Genomic DNA, 20895 nt, shown 5'->3' with positions numbered 1-20895 from the left:
ATTTGGAGACCCTAATAAAAAGATACAATAAAAGTAAAGAATATGACCCTGAAAATGTTGTGAAACTCCATGTTTCTTTTCTCCTTGTCTTTTCTGTAGTTTCCCTTTCTTTTCCTCCCCTTCCTTCTTCTCCGGGACAGGGAATATGCCAGGCCTTTGAACTTTCTAGGCAAGTGCTACATCACTGTGCTATATACCCAGCCTTGATTTTTGCTCAACATAACTAATTTTATTCATATACGGTTTTGGATCATTTTGAAAACATTGATCAGAGTGAAATTAACATTTAACTTCTATACTTACTAAAAGGTTGATTACATTTGAAAATTGGCTTGGGAGAGTATAACTTATAAATGTGGCATAATTCAAGAAAATGAGATACCAAAAAAATAAAAATAAAAGTGAAAGGCTCTGTGGTATTGCTTTAGTATAGCTTCCTAGAGGGAAGGTTGAAAAGATGACAGGAGTGCCACATTAAGACGTCCAAATTCTCACCTTTGATGAAGCCCTTCTATTTGTCCTCACTTCCAGCATCTACAAAATGAGGTGGTTGGATTAGAAGCACTTGATATGGCTCCAAAATGATGTGTCATGTAAGTGGGCTCCACACCTTTACTCTTTGCTTTGCTCACTCTTGACTATGAATCAACGGGTGCTAAAATGTTGACAAGTTAGCTTTAGGGGCACTAAATGCACATTATGATTACTCATGGCCCCTGAAATTATGATTACTGCATCCCTAGTTGACATGCCATGACTTTGCTCTTCCTTTCTAGCACCTATTTAAAACTGACAGGGTTGCCATTTTTGTACAGAGTGTCACTCACTGTGCAGCAGGGAAAGCTAAGAACAGTAGAGCCAGGTTAAGAAGACATCTTAGGGAAGTGCCAAGAGTTAGGAGCCAAACTGCAATCCCAGTTCTGCTACCAGCTGTGGGACCTTAGGATAGTCACTTAGTCTTCAGTTTTAAAAAAAATCTATAAGAAAAACAGCAGCAGCCTTGTATAATAATGAGAAGAGGAAATGAAGCTGGTGGAGCATGAATATCTTGGGATATGAAAGAAAAAAACCACGCTGCTTTTGGTCATCACCCAGGTTTCAGCCTGTTGGAGACAGGCTGCTCATAGAGCAAGGCCAGATGACAGGAAGACAGGCGGAAAAGCTGCCTGCATTGTCTGAGGGTCTTAAGCAGCATCCTCCCCAGCGAATTTATGGAATTAGATAGTTGCTCTGGAGAGAATGGAGTCTGAAATGAGGAAAAAGTCACGTTAGCAAAATTTCTCTGCTAACCTTTTCCATATGGCCTTCTTTTGCTCCTTTCAGTCTGACTCAGGCAAGTACCATCCAAAGGATAAAAGCCATCTCAAAAGGAAATGCTCCAAACATCCAGGCTGCACCTATCACCTGAAACTAAAGAACTCACAAAAACTGCTCCTGATGGGAAAGCTCTAACTACATTTTCTCCTTGATTGTGTGGAGATATCTGGGTTCACTTTTCTATCCTGCCACTTCTAAAACATTAAAAAAAAACTGATTTATATCTGAAGAAAGTTTGTTCTTTCCTTTAATCCAGCAAATGCCAATGTTATCACGCCACTTTCCGTGCCGCTTTCTCCAAAGAACCTTGATCCTTTATCCAAAGCAACATGGGCAGTAAGAAAATCATCCTCAGTTCTAAAACAGTAAATAAGGAAGGATTATATCCTAAGGAATTCCACTTAATTACAGCATGGTTGAGGCTTAGCAGTATTTATAGCCTAACTTTATGAAGTATCACAGAATTCTGTCTCTACCTTTTTTACTCCCAGACCTAGACTCTTACACTCAAGGCAGCCTTCTCAGTATTCAAAGATTGTCCCATTCAGCTTGTTCTCAGATATACAATCACAGGGGAGATGAGTTCCTTTGCGGAGCTTGGAGAATGGCTAGAGACAGGAAAAAAAATCCTCTGATCAGTCTAATTTTGAGAACTGTATTTTCAACCACTTCCCCATTCTATGTTAATGGTAGCTACGATTACACTTGGTTCTTACTATATGCCACACATCGTGGTCAATGTTATGCATGAATGATCTTCCTATTAAATATTCACAGCATCTGTGTATCATATTTATTCTTTTATTCATCCTTATTTCACAGAGGTATTAAGTCATTTATCAAGGTCAGGCCACTGCTAATAAGATAGTCAAGATTCAAATTCTTGTAGTCCATTTTAGAGCTACAATTTGTCTGTTAAGTGTTCCCAGATAGAATAGGAGAAGCAGCCTTCTACTAGGAAGGTTTAAACAACAACCCTTTGCCACAAAAATGTAAGAGAGGAAACATGAGAACTAGGAATGAGTAGCATAAAAACCTGGGCAGCTCCGTGCCACTTTTAGCTAGGGGAGAAGTGCTGCTTTGCTTCCCTCATTTTTTTTAAATCTTTTCATGTTCTTATATGTCTATAGGCTGTAGAACAAAGAATCAAGGACAGTGGGTAGGTTCTGGCAGAAACCAGGAGGACAAAGGACATCTAGAATACCAACTACAGAGAGTAGACTAAACTGTTGTATACTGGAGTGGTTGCCTAGACTCAGAAATATACCAGAAGTGGGGTTCTATCTGGCTTTCACTATCTTTAGGGCAAAACTTAAAAAAAAATTACGAAGGTTTAATGATATCAAGACGTGGAAAGGACTAAGAGAAGATGTATGAGAAATACTTGTGTGCACGTCACTGCCTACCAGGGAAGAGAATGCATGGATCATTTATTTCCTCAGTTACACAGGCTGAGTAAACTCACTCACTAATGAAAAAAGCTCATTCACTAATGCAATGTCCATAGGAATGAAATAGACAGGAGACTCTTAAACAATTTATTTATTGCTACTTTTCCTGATATTAGTTAATGTGCAGAATCATTTCTAGAGCAGTTCTAGGTCCTGCCTGCAAAGCCAGTCCAATTCGTACTTAGCCAGTATGTTTCTTTTGAATCATTTACATAGAAGAAATTGGCCTTCGGGAAGTCAGTATAGTTGCAAATAAACTATTTGGTTAGCCTCTCTTTCTCTCTCTCTCTCTCTCTCTCTCTCTCTCTCTCTCTCTCTCTCTCTACACACACACACACACACACACACACACACACACACACACTATAAAGATGAGTCAGTTTGAGATTAAAAGTATATTGAATTAGAAAAATTATAGTTTCTTTGGGAGAGGAAACCGTAGGTCTTCCTTTGCAATATTGCCTTAGGTTATGCAGAGATATGCAAGTCACAGAGTTTCTTGCTGATGGAGTGTCTGAGTAGTTATTGCTGCCAAGAGTTAAACTGGATGTGCAAACTTGGATGCATGGGTGAGAGATGTTTGAGGTTAGGTTGGTGGTGGGCTGGAAATACGAGGGGGTGTTGTGATGGGTTTCTTGGCAGAAAAAAAAAATCTAGTTCGAAGAAGAACTTAGAACTGTAGAAAGGCTCAGAGAACAGCTGTTCAGGAAGGAAATCTGGTTTCTGAAGTGACAAGTGATTTCAGTTTTCAAAGGAAACTAGGTTTCTGTTTTTAGGACACAAGCTCAAAATATCTTAAATTAATGATGATATCAATAATGACGACCAGGGAGTGCTGGACACTATTGTACATGTTTTATATGAACTTGTAACTTCATTTAAGCTTCATTTAAACCAATGCAATAAGGATTATTATTATTCCCATTTGTCATTGGGGAATATGAGGCATGACGAAGTAAAATAACTTGCTCAGTATGTCGTAATAAGTAAAGGAAGTTGGGATAACTAGGTAGAAACACTATCCACCAGTTTTGTGATCTGATAATTTGATCACAGGACTTAACAGTGTAGGCTAGGACAATAAACATGAATAGAACTTTCTAGACACAGAAAGAAGGTTGGGGGATTTCACTTGAATGCTATTTCTTCAGCTAGAAATGAAGTGAGCTAGTAAGACATTGTGATAGGCTATCGATGATCAAAATCTCAGATAAGATCCAGAAGGACCTCTCTACTTTAAAAGTGATAGAAACGAGAACCAGAGATATAGAATCTGGTCCATATTGATCAAGGCAGTTGATTAATACCTATACCTGTGTGTCTGTCTTAACTCCTGGTCTAGTATTCACTCTCATAAATCTCTCTTCTCCTTTTATTGTTTTCCAAAGCCAAGAAACATGGGATCTAAAGTGTTCACTTCTCTGTAATTTACTTTATGACTTCAAAGTAAATTGTATGGTGATATATGTAGTGGGATGGTCTTAATTTACACTTTAGGCATGGCTTTACTGAGAAATATATCATACTGGAGTAGTTATATAGCATTCATAAAGTTTTAATCAAGAACGGGTTCTATAGGCATCCCAGACATTTATCTCCAATTAACATCAAAGGCTTTGTTCATTAAGGTTCTCATTTGTGAATTGGTAGTGTCCAATATTTATTGATTGGCTATATATGTCAACAACTTTTACTTTCTAACCAAAAGAGAGAAGTCACTGATAGGGATTCTTGGTTAGCAAAACTCTGCCACTAGATGTTGTATTCTCTCAAGGGAACTAGCAGATCACTTACTGTTGGAACACGTAAAATGACAGGGGACTGAACATGACTGAGTCTGAAAATAGGATACCAAATTGTTTCCTTGTTTACTAATTTAATGAGAAACAGGGATGTATTTGTGTCCTGCTCTGATTTCTGGAAATGGGGTTATGATGAGAAGACAGACGGCTCTCACTCATACTGTGTCAGGTTATGGATAGGCTACAATTGCTCCCAATGACGGAGTGTGACTAAAGTGGCTTGTGTCTGTCTGCAACTTCAAGCAAATAAGAAAACATGTTTCTTTTGGACATTGGCTTAAAGATCTAAGCCTGTCTCCTGAAATAAAGGAAAAATCTTACCTTAGGTGAACCTTCAGAGATTCTTAACTTATATAGTGTCTCTAATTTGTGAGGAGTATACATGAGAACCTAGGCAATTTCTCCAAAGCAAGCCCCCTCAAAAGACCTTTTCTGATCTGCCATGTATGTGTGAGTGTATATATATATATATATATATACATATATATATATACATATATATGTATATATGTGTGTGTATGTGTGTGTGTGTATATATATGTCTGTGTGTGTTTGTGTGTATGTATGTATGTGTGTGTGTGTGTGTATATATATATATATATATATATATATATATATATATATATATGACCCCATGCTAGCATTCTGCCATTGCAATATACTTCACCTTTGCCTGATCGAAGGTTAGAGTTGAGGTGACATTTAAATAAGGAAAACAACTGTATAAAGTGTTGTGTATATAATATTAATATATGATATATGCACAAGAGGTAGAGAGTTCTATTATGCTGGTATACCTTAATGTTTTGCTAAGAAAATAAGACCAATGGGTTTGTCCCCTACCCTGAGTATAACTTTGCTCTTTTCTATTTTTTTCACTAGTTATAATGACTAATTATCAGTTTTCCCCAAACCAATTAGCTGTTAAATGGAGTATATAGCATATTGTCGTATAGATGTCAGAGACATGCACCTTCCACATTCAGTCATCTTAGGGACTACTGAAGGTATCTTGTTTCTTTCATGGTGGATTAAAAATAGGATTTGTATATGTTGAGGGCTTTGTAACACAGAGATTGTCAAAAGCTTCACTATTCCTTATTAAACATACCTGTCTAATGCCCCACATATGTGATGTGTCTCGCTCTTATAATCATTTAAGATTTCACCTCCATTTGAAATTGAGTAAGGCTCTAGAGGCAGGAAATTCTCTTGGCAGCACCACAGAGCCAGCTGTGTAACCTTGAGCTAGCTGCTTATGAATTTTGAACCACTTATGATTTCTATTTTATATAAAATTGGGGTGAAAGTGCCTCAATTCTGGAAATGTGATGATTCCTTGGGATGTAACATATAAATGCCTTGAACAACGTTTTCCACCTGGTACAGTGGAGTGGTGGTTATTATATCAGCTCTTGTTTTAAATTTGTTTATAACAATCATGAGGAGGAAGGCCACAACGAATGCTACAGTAAATGATTACAACACATCCATTTTAATAAACAGACTGACATTTGCCATGACATCTAGTCCATAACATGTTTAAAGAACTCTCATTGGCTAACAAGCAAAGATAGGAAGATACACAGTAAAAATGAAGACTAGTCCCCTATTTCTACTTGCCATCTCAGAGTTGTTACTGCCTTTGTTCCAGGGACTTTAAGGTTAGTCTCTTAGTTTTCTCAAGTCCTAGTCTAAATTTTTGGTTGACAGCCAAACTTGTTAATGGTTACATGAGTCAATAATAGATAAATTACCCAGACACACACACACACACACACACACACACACACACACTCATACATACACATACATCACACACACCACACACACATACACATACATACACTCACACACACACCACACACTCACACACACACCACACACTCACACACACCACACACAGACACACACACACACCACACACAGACACATAGACACACACACATACACTCACACACACACACCACACACACACACTCACACACATAACTCACACATACATACACACACCACACACATATACTCACACACACTCTCACACACCCACACACACATACACTCACACACACATACATACACTCACACACACACCACACACTCACACACACCACACACAGACACACACACACCACACACACAGACACACAGACACGGACACACACACATACACTCACACACACATACACTCACACACACACCACACACACACTCACACACACATACACTCACACATACATACACACACCACACACATACTCACACACACAAACTCACACACCCCCACACACACACACTCACACACACATACATACACTCACACACACACCACACACTCACACACACCACACACAGACACACAGACACACACCACACACACAGACACACAGACACAGACACACACACATACACTCACACACACATACACTCACACACACACCACACACACACTCACACACACATACACTCACACATACATACACACACCACACACATATACTCACACACACACTCACACACACACACACACTCACACACACATACACAGACACACACAGACACATACCCATACACACACAGAGAGACACACACACACATACATACACACCACACACACAGACACACAGACACATACCCATACACACACACAGAGACACACATACACACACACCACACACACAGACACAGACACACACACACACACACACACACACTACTTGTAGGCACAATACTTGGTGCTTAGTGGGTGTTCCATAGATTTCAGTCTGAATCTGCATATCTCAGTTTATACTACCAGGATTTATTAAATATATGATTCTCAAATTGAGTTTATTTTATTATTGTCACCCACAAAGCTTGGTGGATAGGCTTAAACGATATATTTTCTGATTTATACCTTTGGGGTATAAACTAGGAATTCATATTTAAATCAGCATCTCTGATGATTCTAATGCAAATGGCCCAATCCAAGACACAGCTTTAAACTAATCAGGGAGCAGCTTTGGATATTGCCGTGAAATGAAAGGATATTTGCGGTTCTAGAGCAGGTTCTGTCTGACTGCAAATGTCAGAGGTCTGTCTTAAATTTCCAATTCACCCATGCAGAGAACACCACATTAACACCTTTATCCATATACGTACCTTTCTGTGGGATGAGTCCTGATCTCTACCTGTTTTATCCATAGCCTGAGCTGTTTAGGATAACATAGAAATGAACCTAATTTGCAGTGAGTAATTTAGAAGTGATCAGCCAACCATGGATAACTAAAGGGGGTGGGGGGAGGTTCATTATAATTTTTAAAAGCTTAAAAATTGCTCACTATCTTCGCTTACACATGGATTTTACTTCTGAAAGTTTTCCATGTTAACCACAGAAAATCCTAACATCACAATTACCCATGGCAACAAACAACCATGCATAAAGTAGGCAGCAGGCTCAGTACATCAGCAGAGAGCAACTCCATGGGTCAAATGTCATGAAAAGAGTCAAATATAGATCAGATTGTAGTGAGTAAAGGGCGAAGTTCACTACTGGGGACAAATGTGAAGGAAGAGACAGTGTGTGCTTCATTGACACTTTTTTCACCTAAGGTCTCCTACAACCTTCACAATGTCCCCATCCATTTATTGCTCAACTTCCTTTGGCAGACAGCTGTCTTATTCTGGGTCACTTACCTGCCCTGGATATCTCCTCCTGAGAACTCTGCAAGGTAATTGGTTAGCTAAAATAAATAATTCTGTTTAAATGCAAGTGAGTAAAAAATTATCTCATTGCCTTCCAGACAGCACACTCAGATTTTAGCATCCATTTCTAATGCAATAATCCAGATAATTTATTAAATTAAAGGCTAAAGGCAGACTGTTAGAGTGACAATATTTGGGGTGGCGATGGTAGTGTACATTGCATCCGTTTCAATCTTCACATGTCATTGGATATTCTTTTAAAGTCTTCCTTGGGTCAGTCCTTAGCTAAGATATGTTCAGGAGCAACATTACACTTCTTCCCTCACTTTGAGTACCTGAAAATTGAGTCGATTTTCCAGTCTCTTCTAGAAAAAGATAGAATTGTGTTGTACTTCTTGTTTCCAACCCTGTTTAAGAGAAGCCAGGCAGCCGAAAAGCAGTTGTTACGTACCTCCTTCTGGCATGTCTTGACCCAGAGAAGCAAAGTGGAAATAGAGTGGGAACTACAAACCAACCTTAGATCTCTTGCATATATAGTTTCTAAACAGGGCACTTTGGGATGTGGCAAGTAGCCAAGACACTGTCATTCTGACTCATGAGCTACATTCTCTCTCAGCCTGCCCTTTAGCTCACCAGTCCACAGTCCTACAAAAACTAACTCTAAGCAAACGGTCTCAATGGGCATCTAATGACACCTACTTGTCTGAAATGGACATGTGATATGACTGAGACATATGTGACTCAGAATAAAGCAAATATATCTCTTGCAGAACTCTGTTTCATTACACAAATCTTGATGATAAAATTGAGACCCAAAGAACCTTTACTTTGATAAATACAGTCTCTCAACTTTGGATTTTTTTTTTAATTCAAAGTGTGATTTAATGGCCGTGTGCATTAGCATCACCCAGGAACTTGCTAGGAATGAAAAGTCGGGCCCATAGCAAACGTTTAAATCCTAATCTTTAACATGCTTTTCAAGTATATGGCGCATGCATGAGAGGTTGATAAATGCTGTTTTGTACTGAATTGTGCCCCTTATGGTAAGAGACCATCACGAGCAGTGTTTACTGTCTTACCCAGGCTTCTTTGACTTTTGCGAAGAAACTAAAATAGTGCTGCATTGGGGATAACTGCTTAAAAAGCAAATGACAATTGGGAACCAAGGAGGAGGGCCGTCATTCATTTATCTCACTCATGTACAGTGTGAGTCCAGAAGACAGTAGGATGGTTCCTTCCATCAGGAAAGGGACCAGAATGTATGAATGACTAAAGTAAGAGAAGGCTAGAGGGAAGGAGAAGGAGCTGCTTCTTGGCTAGGTGCCCAGTGCATCCAGTGCTACCATCACTGGCATGCAATTCCACATGCCATTCCAAAGGATAGACACTTTCTGCACGACACTCAGCTTCCTTACTACCGTCATCTCCTCTATAATTTTCCTTCAGTACAGTTCATCTCCTGCCACTGTCCCCATACAGTTACAAATCTTACAACAGCCACTTCAATAAAATGAGACCCTGTGCATTTGGACTGCTTCCCAAAATTGTTCCAAAGATTTTCAAGTTTTGCACAGAGAAACTGAGCCTATGGTTTTTGATTTTGATTTGGGTAAAAAGCCAATATGAGTATCATATCATATCCTAAGAGTCCCCCCACCCCCAATTTGAGTATCTTCCTTTAAAATTGAGACCTGATGCCTCTTATACTCCCAGGTTTTAAAGTTGATAATCCTTAGTTATGCATTTCAATCCTTTCTTCTACCACTCTAGGTTATATTTCTGTGTTCAGGGAAAAGCTGGTATCCCCAAAGTAGTGTATAATCCTTAAGGAGAATGAATTAAGAGCAAGGACATTGCAATAGGAAAAAAAGAAAAACTTAGACTCTCAGTGTAGGAAATAGTCCTTATGTAATGTTAGTGCGGATGGGCCAGTGAGTCGGCGATTAGAGACCAGGCAATAGGCATGATCTGGACAGCCAGAGTAAGAAAGAAAATAATAATGATAAAAGTGTGGAAATATGAAAAAGACATATTTTGCCCACATCATCAGCTTGCTAAGCATTACCTCTGGGGGAAGACAGTCTCCTTAACTCTGTGTTGATTGTAACTTCAGGTTGAGACTATTTGAAACTGTGTGTCTGGGGCTTGGCTAGTCCCTGAGCAACTCTCAGGAGGAGGGAGCTGCTTTTGTGCATGGACAGCTCCTTTGCTCTATTACCTCCATTGGTTGCTTTAATGGTGCACTCTCCTAGACATTCCATCGAATTAGGACTAAACTACCAACATGCAAAGGAATCAAGTCAAAATTTGGTTTAATATGATTTTCTTGATCTTCACAGGAGATACGAAGTTTCACAAAGGCCCTTTTAAATGATATCATTGGTCCCCAAACTAGAAATCCAAAGGCAAATCATTTTGATAAGGACTTTTATTCTCCTGCTCCAAAGCAATGAATTCTAGCTCCTAAATGTCTAATCATCTCTTAAAATCGTTGTTGTCTTTTAATCCTTAAATCAATTGTATAAAAATGACAAATCTCCTATGAAGAGAGGAAGACAAACAACAGCACCTCAGCACCCCCATTTATTTCCTCAAGCTGTCAAAACAGAAGCAGCCAATCATCTCTCAATACCCATAGCCATGGAAGCTAAAGATATCTCAGGGGCCAAAACCATTAAAGCAGCTCCCACTACTCATGCAATACAATTAAGAAAACAATCTCTATTGAGGTAAAAGACGGGGCATATGGAACACTAGTTTCATTTAGAAGAAAAACAAGTTTAAATTGTAGAGGAAAAAAAAAACCACAGCCCGATTTTTCAGTAAACACAGACAGAATAACAGAGTAATTCTCTTTCCTCTTTTATTTTTCTGCAAACCCTCCTTTCCCCATTGCCTTCACTTATTAGATCAATAGGAAGCGGTCTTGTATGAGTGGTAATACACTTTGCAGGAAGCTCACCTTTACAGCCTGCTGATTGCCATCTATTTTTATGGCCCAAATGAATAGCCTCGCCATCCTCCCTCCTCCATTACAAAGCATAGATTAAGGGAAAAAAATGATGATAAACCTTGTGAGAAGGTGACTTAAACCTTTGACTGGCACCACTGAGGCGTCTCCTTTGCGCGTCAGTAGGCTAAGCCAGCTGGCCAAAAGGACCAAGAAAGATAAGCCAGTGTGACTTCCTGAGGACTAGTCGGGAGACAGAGTAGAGGAGGCAGGGCAGCAAAAGTGCAAAGTTCTTTCAGCGATGGGGGAGGTGGAGTCAGAGTGGATAACAGTTAGGATTTGACAATCTATAGTGGGGCAAGAGCCTTGATCTTAGGGTATTCATCTTAGGTTATAAGCTTAGAAGGAGAAGGCAAAACAGTGAAACAAAGCCAAAACAAAGCCCATGGAATTGCAGAGCTGGTGATCAAGAGAGACATTTCTTTTCCAAATGGACCTAAAAGGTAAAGTGGCTCCTTCCTGGCAATTAGAGTAATTAGATAATTAGATTGTGACTCTGTGGGTAGGAGATAGAAGCCTGTCTCAGCTAAGTACACTTGGTAGCAAAACAGGCTCAGTTATAAAAGGGGCAAGTTCTCAGTTTGCAGGTAGGTTTCAAGTCACTTATAAAAATTAATAGAAGAAAACCTTGCAGTTGATAGGTTAGGTTTAGCTGACAAAAGGGGTTTCGCCTGGGGCTCCATCCGAGATTGTATTCCTGTGAGTAGTTCCACCATCCACACTGTCAGTCCCAGCCTCCGCACTGAGCTTCCGTCGACAGATTTTTATTTAAGCCAATGTGTTTAGAGCACAATTCTGCGGTGAATAACCTTTAGGTTACATTTGCCTTTTCCCTGCTTCTCGAAAACAGTACGTAATCCACGAGCACATTTGTTGGCTGTAAAGGTGTACAACAGCAATTTTTGCAATGACAGTGTGGAGAGGGAATATGAGATCTGTGTGCTAATGAGCTGACACTGCAGAGGCTGGGGCGGCGTAGTGTGGAGTGCACTACAAGTGCACAGCAGCCTGACACAGGAGGGGACTTCAAGGGAATCAACGGGGCTTCCCGAGGAAACAGGACAGCAAAGTAACCACACGACTGAGAAATCTCCTGATATTTCCCTACCCTTGTAAGCCTGAGAATTATCAAATTGGTTTGGTTTTTTTTTTCTCCTCCCCTAAATGCTAGATCTGTAACTTACAAAACGGGTGTGCATTGCTTTTCTTATGCACTAATCATGTGTGTGCCTTTCTAGTTTACGGATGCACGAATGCTGAAATCATTCTAGTTACACCGTCATTCTCTCTGCATTTAGCCAGCTGCACTGAAAAGTAAGGCAGTGAACTCTATTAATTCCTATGAAATGGGAACATGTGCTCTAAATCAGATGAGTCTTTCTGAGAAACTTCAATTCTCTTCTGAGCTAAGATCCCAACTGAACCACCTTTCAAAGCCAGGGAGGCTTTTATTGGCCTCTTAAGACACAGAATGAAGTTAGAGTCTGTCTTAAGCAAACCTCTTGAGGCTTGTGCAGAAAAAAATGCTTGCTTGCTAGTAGAGTCTTTAAATAACCGGTGCCTTGGAATCACTGTGAGAAAGACTTCTGAATACATTGCACCGGGGAAAGGTGACAGTGCAGAGGTGAAGCAGAGGGCAGGGGCGGGGACACAGAAGGCTTTTCCTCTCACATTTCAGTTTGCCTGCATACCTATGCCCTAGGAAGTATGTGCCTGACTCAGGGTCAAAGATCAAGAGATGAGGTCAGCTCTAGCCCCAAAGAAAGCTCAAACAGGGAATTCTGAATGACAAGGAAGCTTCTCTAATTGTTCCTAGTCCAGTTCCACACTGAACTAGATACGGGAGAGGTACACGGGCAGATTCGGACCCATCTGAGGTTTTCACTGGAGTTCCCCGAGATAGGAAGGGCAGAGGGCACTGGGCTTATTTGTTTCCTCTGCAGGATTGGGTAATAATCACTTGGCAGACTGGCATCTGCAGTCATTTGCTTGGTTCAAGTACTGTTAGAATTGTTTGCTTGTATCTGACATATTTAACTCCTGCTTCCACAAGAAGAACAATGAAGGCCATGGGGAGAGGGATGGGACAGACGTCACCAGGGTTTCTCTGCCCCCTTGAATTATTGTTTTCAGAGGCTACAGTCAGACCAAGTATCTTTCACACACTAAGCCACCAAGCAGCAGCTGCCAGGAGACAACTTTGAGATCTGACTCCCATTCAGACAATTGTGACTTTCAGACATGACTGTTCCAGGGACCAGAGAAGATGGCAGCTTTTCTCTACTGTCTTCTGAGTTGGCTGTAAAGTCTGAGAGTGCAACAGGCAGCTAGGTACACATTGTGGATTTCTAGATTGTTCTCCCATGTGTGTCCTGAGTCTGTGCTTGCCTATGCATGTATTTGACATAACTAAGGAGGAGGTTTCCTTTTGGTCTTGTTTTTCTTGATGCCTAGTGAATCTTACCCCTTCTCTTACACTCTCAAGTGTGCTACTATAACCCAGCCTTGTAAGTAAGAGTGCTGTGGATTTAAGTTGAGAGATTCTGATCAACTGGTTTTCCTGTCCACTCACTGGTCACTAATTGCCCTGGGAGGTAAGGAATTAAGACACCTCAACACCAATATGGATGATTTATTACCTGCTCCTAAACCTAAGATTTTTCTCATGGCGAGATCATTTTCTGACTGTTGTTCAGGTAAGGTTCTGATAGCCGGAGGCAGACTGCTGAGTGTCAGAACAGTGTGATCAGAAGAACAGGACCCAAAGCTTTGGAAACCAATCATTCCTGAGAAACCAAATGGGCCTTATAGTCCAGAGCTCATCAGTGGAAAGACAGGAAAGGGAGATGAAATATGTATTATCCCTTGTTAATAATAACACACCCCATTGGTTTCATGCATTTGGTTTTAAATCTGCTCTAATTGATATTTACGAAACCGCATTTCAGATTCAGCCTCTTGAGGAGATCACAGTGCAGCAGGATTAAGAATCAGATGTGCCTTGTAAATGCTGGAGAGAGGTCGGGGATTACAAAAGTCAGACAGGAAGTATAGCCAGACATTCTGTAACTTTCACACTTAACTAAAGTTAATACATTTTTTTTGTCAGTGTTGGAAAACTAAAGAATGTCAAATACAGAGTGTCTCAGAACATGTTCTTAAAAGAATCTGCACCTTCAGCTAAATTTTTCTGCAGGCTGATAACTGTTACATTTTTTGAAAAGTACTTCTTCACTCCACTTTCCCTTCAGCCCAAGTCTTTAAATCCAATGAAATGTACTCTTGAGGTCCTGTTTAAGGACTGTTAGGGATTATGTATCTTTTGAGACAGAAGGATTTGAAGAAAGTCATATACAAAGTTAAATTCGAACAGACACAAATGCCATTTTCCAAAACGTAATGAAACTTCAGATTTCAAAGCACACCGTTCCAGAGAAACAAGACATAGTTTGTGTTAAGTGGCTTCATTTGGGAGAAACTTTTAGTGAAATAAAGTAGGCTTAGATGAAGAATTCAGTGTTTCTTACAAAAATTCCTTTCAAGTTAAACAAAACAAAACAAAAGCCGGTGTCCAGCAAGCTATTAGCCATTTGAGTTCCTATGATTTTACTGTTAAAATTTTCCCTTTGCAAAGAGATAGCCATGGGTACAACTGTGGATTTCAGAAATGGCTTTGGGGCTGGTGAAATTCCCCTTTTTAGTATTTGGTTTTCCTGCTTCAAGCCTCTTCCCACAACCGACCTCTTGCTCTAAATTAAGAACTGTGTTCTCTTTAACAATTGTGTGTGTGTGTGTGTGTGTGTGTGTGTGTGTGTGTGTGTGTGTGTGTGTGTACACGATGGCACAAACAGGATTGGCTTTCCAAAAAGTCACCTGAACATGATCTTCACTCTTCCTTTCAGGCTGACATGCATTTAACACTTGCAATCAGTTTGTAGTCTTATCAGTTCCTATCAGAGAGCTCTGGGTAGGACAGAAAGAGGCCAGGAAATCCAGCCTGATCTATGCCTCAAGGTCACTTGTTTGCAGGGTTCTCATATTTTGTTCCTCTGTGTCAGGCAGTCATCAAAATCAGCTCATTCCTACCACCAGACACAGCTTTACCACTCAAGTACTGTATGCCCCGCATTGACTCAATCAAGGAGCGGCTGTTGCTTCTTTTTAAATCCCATCTGAAATTTCCCTGAACAACCATGCTATTTTCTTTCTTTCTTTCTTTTCCCCCCACAGAAAAGGGTGCGGGGGAAGAGAACACCAGTTTAGCAGGGAGGAAAGTGGAAGTTTTGCATCAAACATAATTCACCACAGAGTTTTGCCCACTGCTTTCAGCCCCTCAGCAGAATACTTCAAGGTTGATTTATGCAACATGAACCCAGGATTGACTACCGCCTCAGTCTGCTTATTGAGGCAATCACCCCCACCCCCACCCCCTAGCACACACGTATGCAAAGCCCCGTGCATCACAAACAAAATGCAAATGAGGTCCCCTAAGGTCCCAAAGGGAGCCAACGCAGATCTACTTACAAGCATTAGTCACAGAAAAACTATTGGAGGAATCCAAGTGGTCTACGTGGTAATTCAAATGGAAGGGCTTCTCAGTGGTGTTCTGGTTGGTGTTGTATAACTGCACAGCAAAGCGGAAAGCGCTGTGCTCCTGAACCGTGTTTCTCATGAAAAGTCCACCTAGAAGCAAAGGCAATGGAGATTCGGCTTGTGTCCCCCCTACTTCAGGGTGAGTTAGAAAGTAGCAAGCACCAGCTAACAGGCTACCTCAGTGTTACTGGGAAGCTTAACTGAGGATTGATTTTTTTTTCAACCTGTGTGTCTTTCAAGACTTGGAAACTCTGATTTCCACTGTGAAAAACCTGGGGTTTGTACTGGGAGGGAACTAAAAAGAAGGGGAAAAGAGAGGAGGCTGCTGTAGGGGAAGGGTGAAAGAACTAAAAGTGGGACTTGGTTCTTTAGCTTGAGTCTGGCCCCGAACCCTGACTTCAGCCCCACCCCCACCCTTATCCCCACAGCTGGTTCATTTCCCACCCCCCTGGGGTACAAGGATAGGGTGGGAAGAAAAACAATTTTGTTCCCATTGCTGTCCCAACCTTCCCCCATGACAATATAGGGGGTTAGTTCAAGAAAAGCAACAATTCTAACTTCTCTACTTGCAAATACAGGCAGAGGCGGGGAGAACTCCCTTCCGGCTACTGGAGCTGGTCTCCAGACAGACACAGCCGCAATTCATGAATCCTTGGTCTGCGTGACTTCCCTGCTTGCCCGACTCCTTGTATCACCCCCACTTCCCACCCCAGCCTCCATCCACACAGCTACTTCCTTGGTCTGGGGGATTCAAAGTGGGTTCCATTTCCTCTAACAGTACCCTGTTACACTGAATCCTGAGACTCGGGACAGGGCGACCTGGGCCCAGGTTATGCGTCCTGGCGCGGCCAGACAGGCAGTATCACCCTGGGACAACTTCCAGTGGCTGCAAGCATGCCCTGGCAAAGTCCAGAATAGCGAGCTGAAAAGCCGCGACTCTTAGCCTCTTGCAGCATCCCAACCTCCAGATTGACTCCCTTGCTCCTTGGTCAGCTCAGAAAACCTGGCCACCCACCCGCATTAGCCCCTGGAGACCCCTTCTCCATCTCGGATGCTCCCTATACTCCTCAGTTCCTTTCAGCTCAGGTCTCCAAGATCTCGGCTCAGTCCCCCATCCCTAGTCACCGTTCCCAAGCCATGCAGGACAGGGACTCGCGCTGAGATAGCCCCAACCCCACTAGGGTAGTGGGTTTCGGATGCAGAAGAGCCTGGCCCCCTCTGGCTGGCTCTGGGGAGCTTACCTATGCTGATGGTGTTGGGGAATCCTCCGTGAGAATGACCCAAAAGCCCCAGGACTAAAAAGAAGACCGCCCGGAGCACGCTTTGCCCCATTTTCTTCTGCCTGGCTGTGCTACGCCTAAAACGAAGCTGACAAGAGCATGGGCGCAACTCGGGAGTCGTCAAAATAATAATAGAAAAAGAAAAAGAATTCGCCGGCTCTTACACCCCCTCCCCTCAACTTGCTCTCGCTCGCTCACTCTTCCTTTCCACCCCACACTAATCCTCCTCCTCCGCCGCCTCCTCCTCTTCTCTCTTCTCTCTCTCTCTCTCTCTCTCTCTCTCTCTCTCTCTCTCTCTCTCTCTCTCTCTTCTCTCTCTCTCTCTCTCTCTCTCTCTCTCTCTCTCTCTCTCTCTCCTCTCTTCCTCTCTCCTCTCTTCCTCTCCCCCCTCCCAGGATCTCTCACACCCCCTCCACGCTCCCCCCCACCTCACTTCTGTCTTCACACCAATCTGGAAGGCGGGTTCATTGGCTGCAAGCTGGGTTCCCCAAAGCGATTTCTGAGAGAAGAGAGAGAGAGAGAGAGAGAGAGAGAGAGAGAGAGAGAGAGAGAGAGAGAGAGAGAGAGAGAGACTGAGAGACAGAGACTGAGAGACAGAGACACAGAGAAAGACAGAGAGAGACAGAGAGACAGACAGAGACAGAGAGACAGACAGAGACAGAGACAGACAGACAGAGACAGAGAGACAGAGAGACAGAGACAGATAGAGACAAAGACACAGAGGCAGAGGGAGAGAAGGAGAGGAGACAGAGACAGAGAGACAGGCACAGAGATAGAGACAGGGAGACAGACAGAAACAGAGAAAATTAAAACCGGAGTGAAACCAAAATCGTGAAAAAAAGAAAAAAACAGTGAAGAGATGAAGAAATAAGAAATTATAAAGAAAACCAAAGGGCTCCCCCGCCCTCGAAGATGGTGGATCTAAAGAGGGGGGAAGAAGAAAAGAGCTAAAAAGCCTCAAAGGCTCAGCTCCGGTGAATTGGGTTCTTCCAATTGGGCCGGTAGGGGGATATTGATCAAAGTTGATCTGACGTGGAATTAAAGCCGCACACCGCTTAGCTCCACTGCAAACTGCAGCTCTGGACTGCAAAGCCTAGGTGCCAGCGTATGTCAACACTGGAGATGGGATCAACAGAAATACACCAAACCTCACGTGGACCAGACTTTCAAGCTGCAACCAGTTTCCTGTTTTTAAAAAGCTGCAGTGTCTCTACATTTGTATGTGTGTCTTAAAGATGAGGGGTCTTGAGGGGTGGTTAGTGGTTACTCTTGAGTCTTTGTGAAGAGACTCAGAAAAGCAGTTCCCATCACAATGCGCCCTAAGATGCTGCGCATGCCTGGTCTCTGCCGCTCAGCTCAGCTTTTACAGCAGAGAGAGATCGGAGGGCAAGTGAACAACCCCCACCCGCATTCCCCGGTCCCCGCAGCATTGGGAGGTGTGTCCCTCACCCTGCCCAAGTGCTGAGGCTGGTTTGCCAGCTGCGGGGGCTGTGACTGCTGACTGCTTTGGACGGTATAGGAAAATAGTATGTGTATGGAGGTGGGAGCTAAAAGGTTAATGAAAAGGACGCTCAGTCCTGCAGACCAAGGAGAGAAGTGTGGGAGTGAGCTGGGATGGGGGTGGGGATTGAAAGTTAAGGTTGGAGGAAACTGCCCCTAGCTGTTTTGCTCCTTTTATGTTGACTTTAGGTATATCAACTATTCCCTCCCCCATTGAGTGCAGACTTCAGAGATTACCATTCTCCCCCAACTCTCTTGCCTTTCTCCCAGCTAAGAGGAGAAAAGAATCTAGGAACTCCTAACAGTTCACCCTGGGTCTTGGTGAGGAGTAGCATTTTGTGTACTTTCCATCGCCCTATTCCCCTCTTGGGACAAAAAGGTATCCTAGTCACATCTTTATTTCCCACCTTATAGCTGCTCTGCAAAACAGCTTTTTATCCTCCCAACATCTTCTGGTTTTCTTATACCTTCTTCTAGACTGAGGGGATAAAATGAGCCTTTAAGTCAGAGAAAAGCAAACTAATATACACGGGGCCAGGGGTGAGGGACAGGGGCCCTGCACTCCTTACTCCAGATCTTTGACTTTAAGAATGCATAAAGTAGAGCTGAGAATAAATGGCCTCAAAATTGTGGCAACCAGAAAAGTAGTTCTCAGCTTTTCCCACAGAGCTGACAATTCTGACAATGCCTGATCTCTAACTCTGTCATTCATGCAAATCCTGTCTCAATTTTGACAGTCCATTGTTGGAAGGAAGGAAACTTGGGATCTTGAGAAGACTTCTCTTCCTGTGGAAGGAACATTAGAACGATAAGGTTAGAAGAGCCGAGGTTGACTATCCCTTGACAAATGTGGAGACTGACACAGTATTACTGAATCATAGACCCAGGACACGGGTCCAGGTTCAAACCTAACTTTCATCACATGTAGGTAGTATGCGACCTTGACCAACTTCAGGAGTCTACATCCTAGGGTTTTGTCTTTTGTTGTAAAGCTATTGTAAGGATTACACAAAATAATGGATGTAAAAGCATCGAATACATTACCCGACTCACAGAAGAATCAATACATGTTACATTTCCAAATTCCCTTCTCTTTTTCTCACCTTGTAAATTGCTTTCAAAAGCCCCCAACTGTTGTCATCTGCCCTTCTCCCACCATCCCATCCTTACCTTAGGCTCTTCTACAACATCTTTACCAGTGTTCCATACCAAAATCTTCTCCAAGTAGCTCCTCAGCAGTCCCTGGAAATCAGAGGGAATCTGGTAGGCGATTCTTTACTAAAGCTTTAATGGCAGGCAGTGACAATTTAATACTGAAGTGCCACACTTACAGCACCTCTTTCTTGAGTCACTCTATGTCTTCTATCTCTCTCTCTCTCTCTCTCTCTCTCTCTCTCTCTCTCTCTCTATCTATCTATCTCTATCTCTACCTCTATCTCTATCTCTATCTCTATCTCTCTATCCATCTATCTATTTATCCAGCTATGTGTTTTTGAGATAAAATAGTGTTTTAGTAGGAACTTTGAATGCTATGATCCAAAGGAATAACTCTACTGAGTAGGTTTCAGCTTTGATTTCAGGTGGATGGATAATTGATTTCATGCTGGGGAATGGTTCGTGGTTTTCAGCACACCTCACTTCACTCCTGAAATGAGTGAGGTCCCTATCTATGCTTGGCCAGCCATGAGAAAGGGTGCAAGAGATTTGTGACCATCTCCACTATCATTTGACTTGAAGAATACTGTGAATAGGTCAGGAACAAAAGATATGAGAAAGGAGGAGCCTCCAGGGCCCTTTGCATTGGCAAATCTCTCTTCTATCAACATCATGGCCCCTAATGCTGCCCACCTCTTTTCTCTCATCTCTCCCATTACTATTTCCCTTTCGCTCCCCTTTCAATGTTTAGCTCTTCATGGCAGGTACTGGTCTCGTCTCATCTGAGCCAAGAAGGACAGGCATAATGGCAGATGCATATTGCTATTGGTTGAAAAGCATAGTACACATGCAATATATTTAAATATCAAGCTCTTGTTTAAGGGAGCCATGAGACACTTTGGAACTTCCTTTCTCATTTTCCAACGTAATACTGAAGATTATATTAGTAGCTTCATAGCCACAAGAAATCATTGGCAAAGACTCCCATCTAATTGTCTTTTATTTTTTTGTAGTAAACAAACATTGCCACTAGATTCAAGATTACATGCTTGTTTTACGATTTGCAACATGATTTTAAGCTGGCTGTGATTCAGAGCAAGCAG

General features: G+C 42.0%; 1 protein-coding gene across 11 annotated transcripts in view; it reads right to left on the bottom strand.

The window, feature by feature from the left end:
* Gria3 (glutamate ionotropic receptor AMPA type subunit 3) overlaps window positions 1-18121 on the bottom strand; it is a 263524-nt gene extending 245403 nt beyond the window's left edge. For 4 of the 11 annotated variants that reach the window (XR_015646200.1, XR_015646199.1, XM_087599276.1 and 1 more), the window contains exons 1-2: window positions 17099-17562; window positions 15789-15947 (exon numbers count right to left, since the gene is read on the bottom strand). Coding sequence is in view for 8 of the 11 variants with exons in the window: in XM_087599276.1 (XP_087455402.1) it covers window positions 15789-15947; window positions 17099-17189 (250 nt within the window). In the remaining 3 variants the exon portion in view is untranslated. 11 annotated transcript variants of the gene reach the window in all.
* Between the last annotated feature and the right edge of the window lie 2774 nt (window positions 18122-20895).

Source organism: Rattus norvegicus, chromosome X (assembly GCF_021556685.1).
Source record: "Rattus norvegicus strain SHRSP/BbbUtx chromosome X, alternate assembly SHRSP_T2T, whole genome shotgun sequence".
In the NCBI taxonomy this organism is placed as follows: Eukaryota; Metazoa; Chordata; class Mammalia; order Rodentia; family Muridae; genus Rattus; species Rattus norvegicus.
The sequence above is the reverse complement of the archived record's forward strand: the minus strand, read 5'-3'. Positions and strand labels throughout refer to the sequence as shown.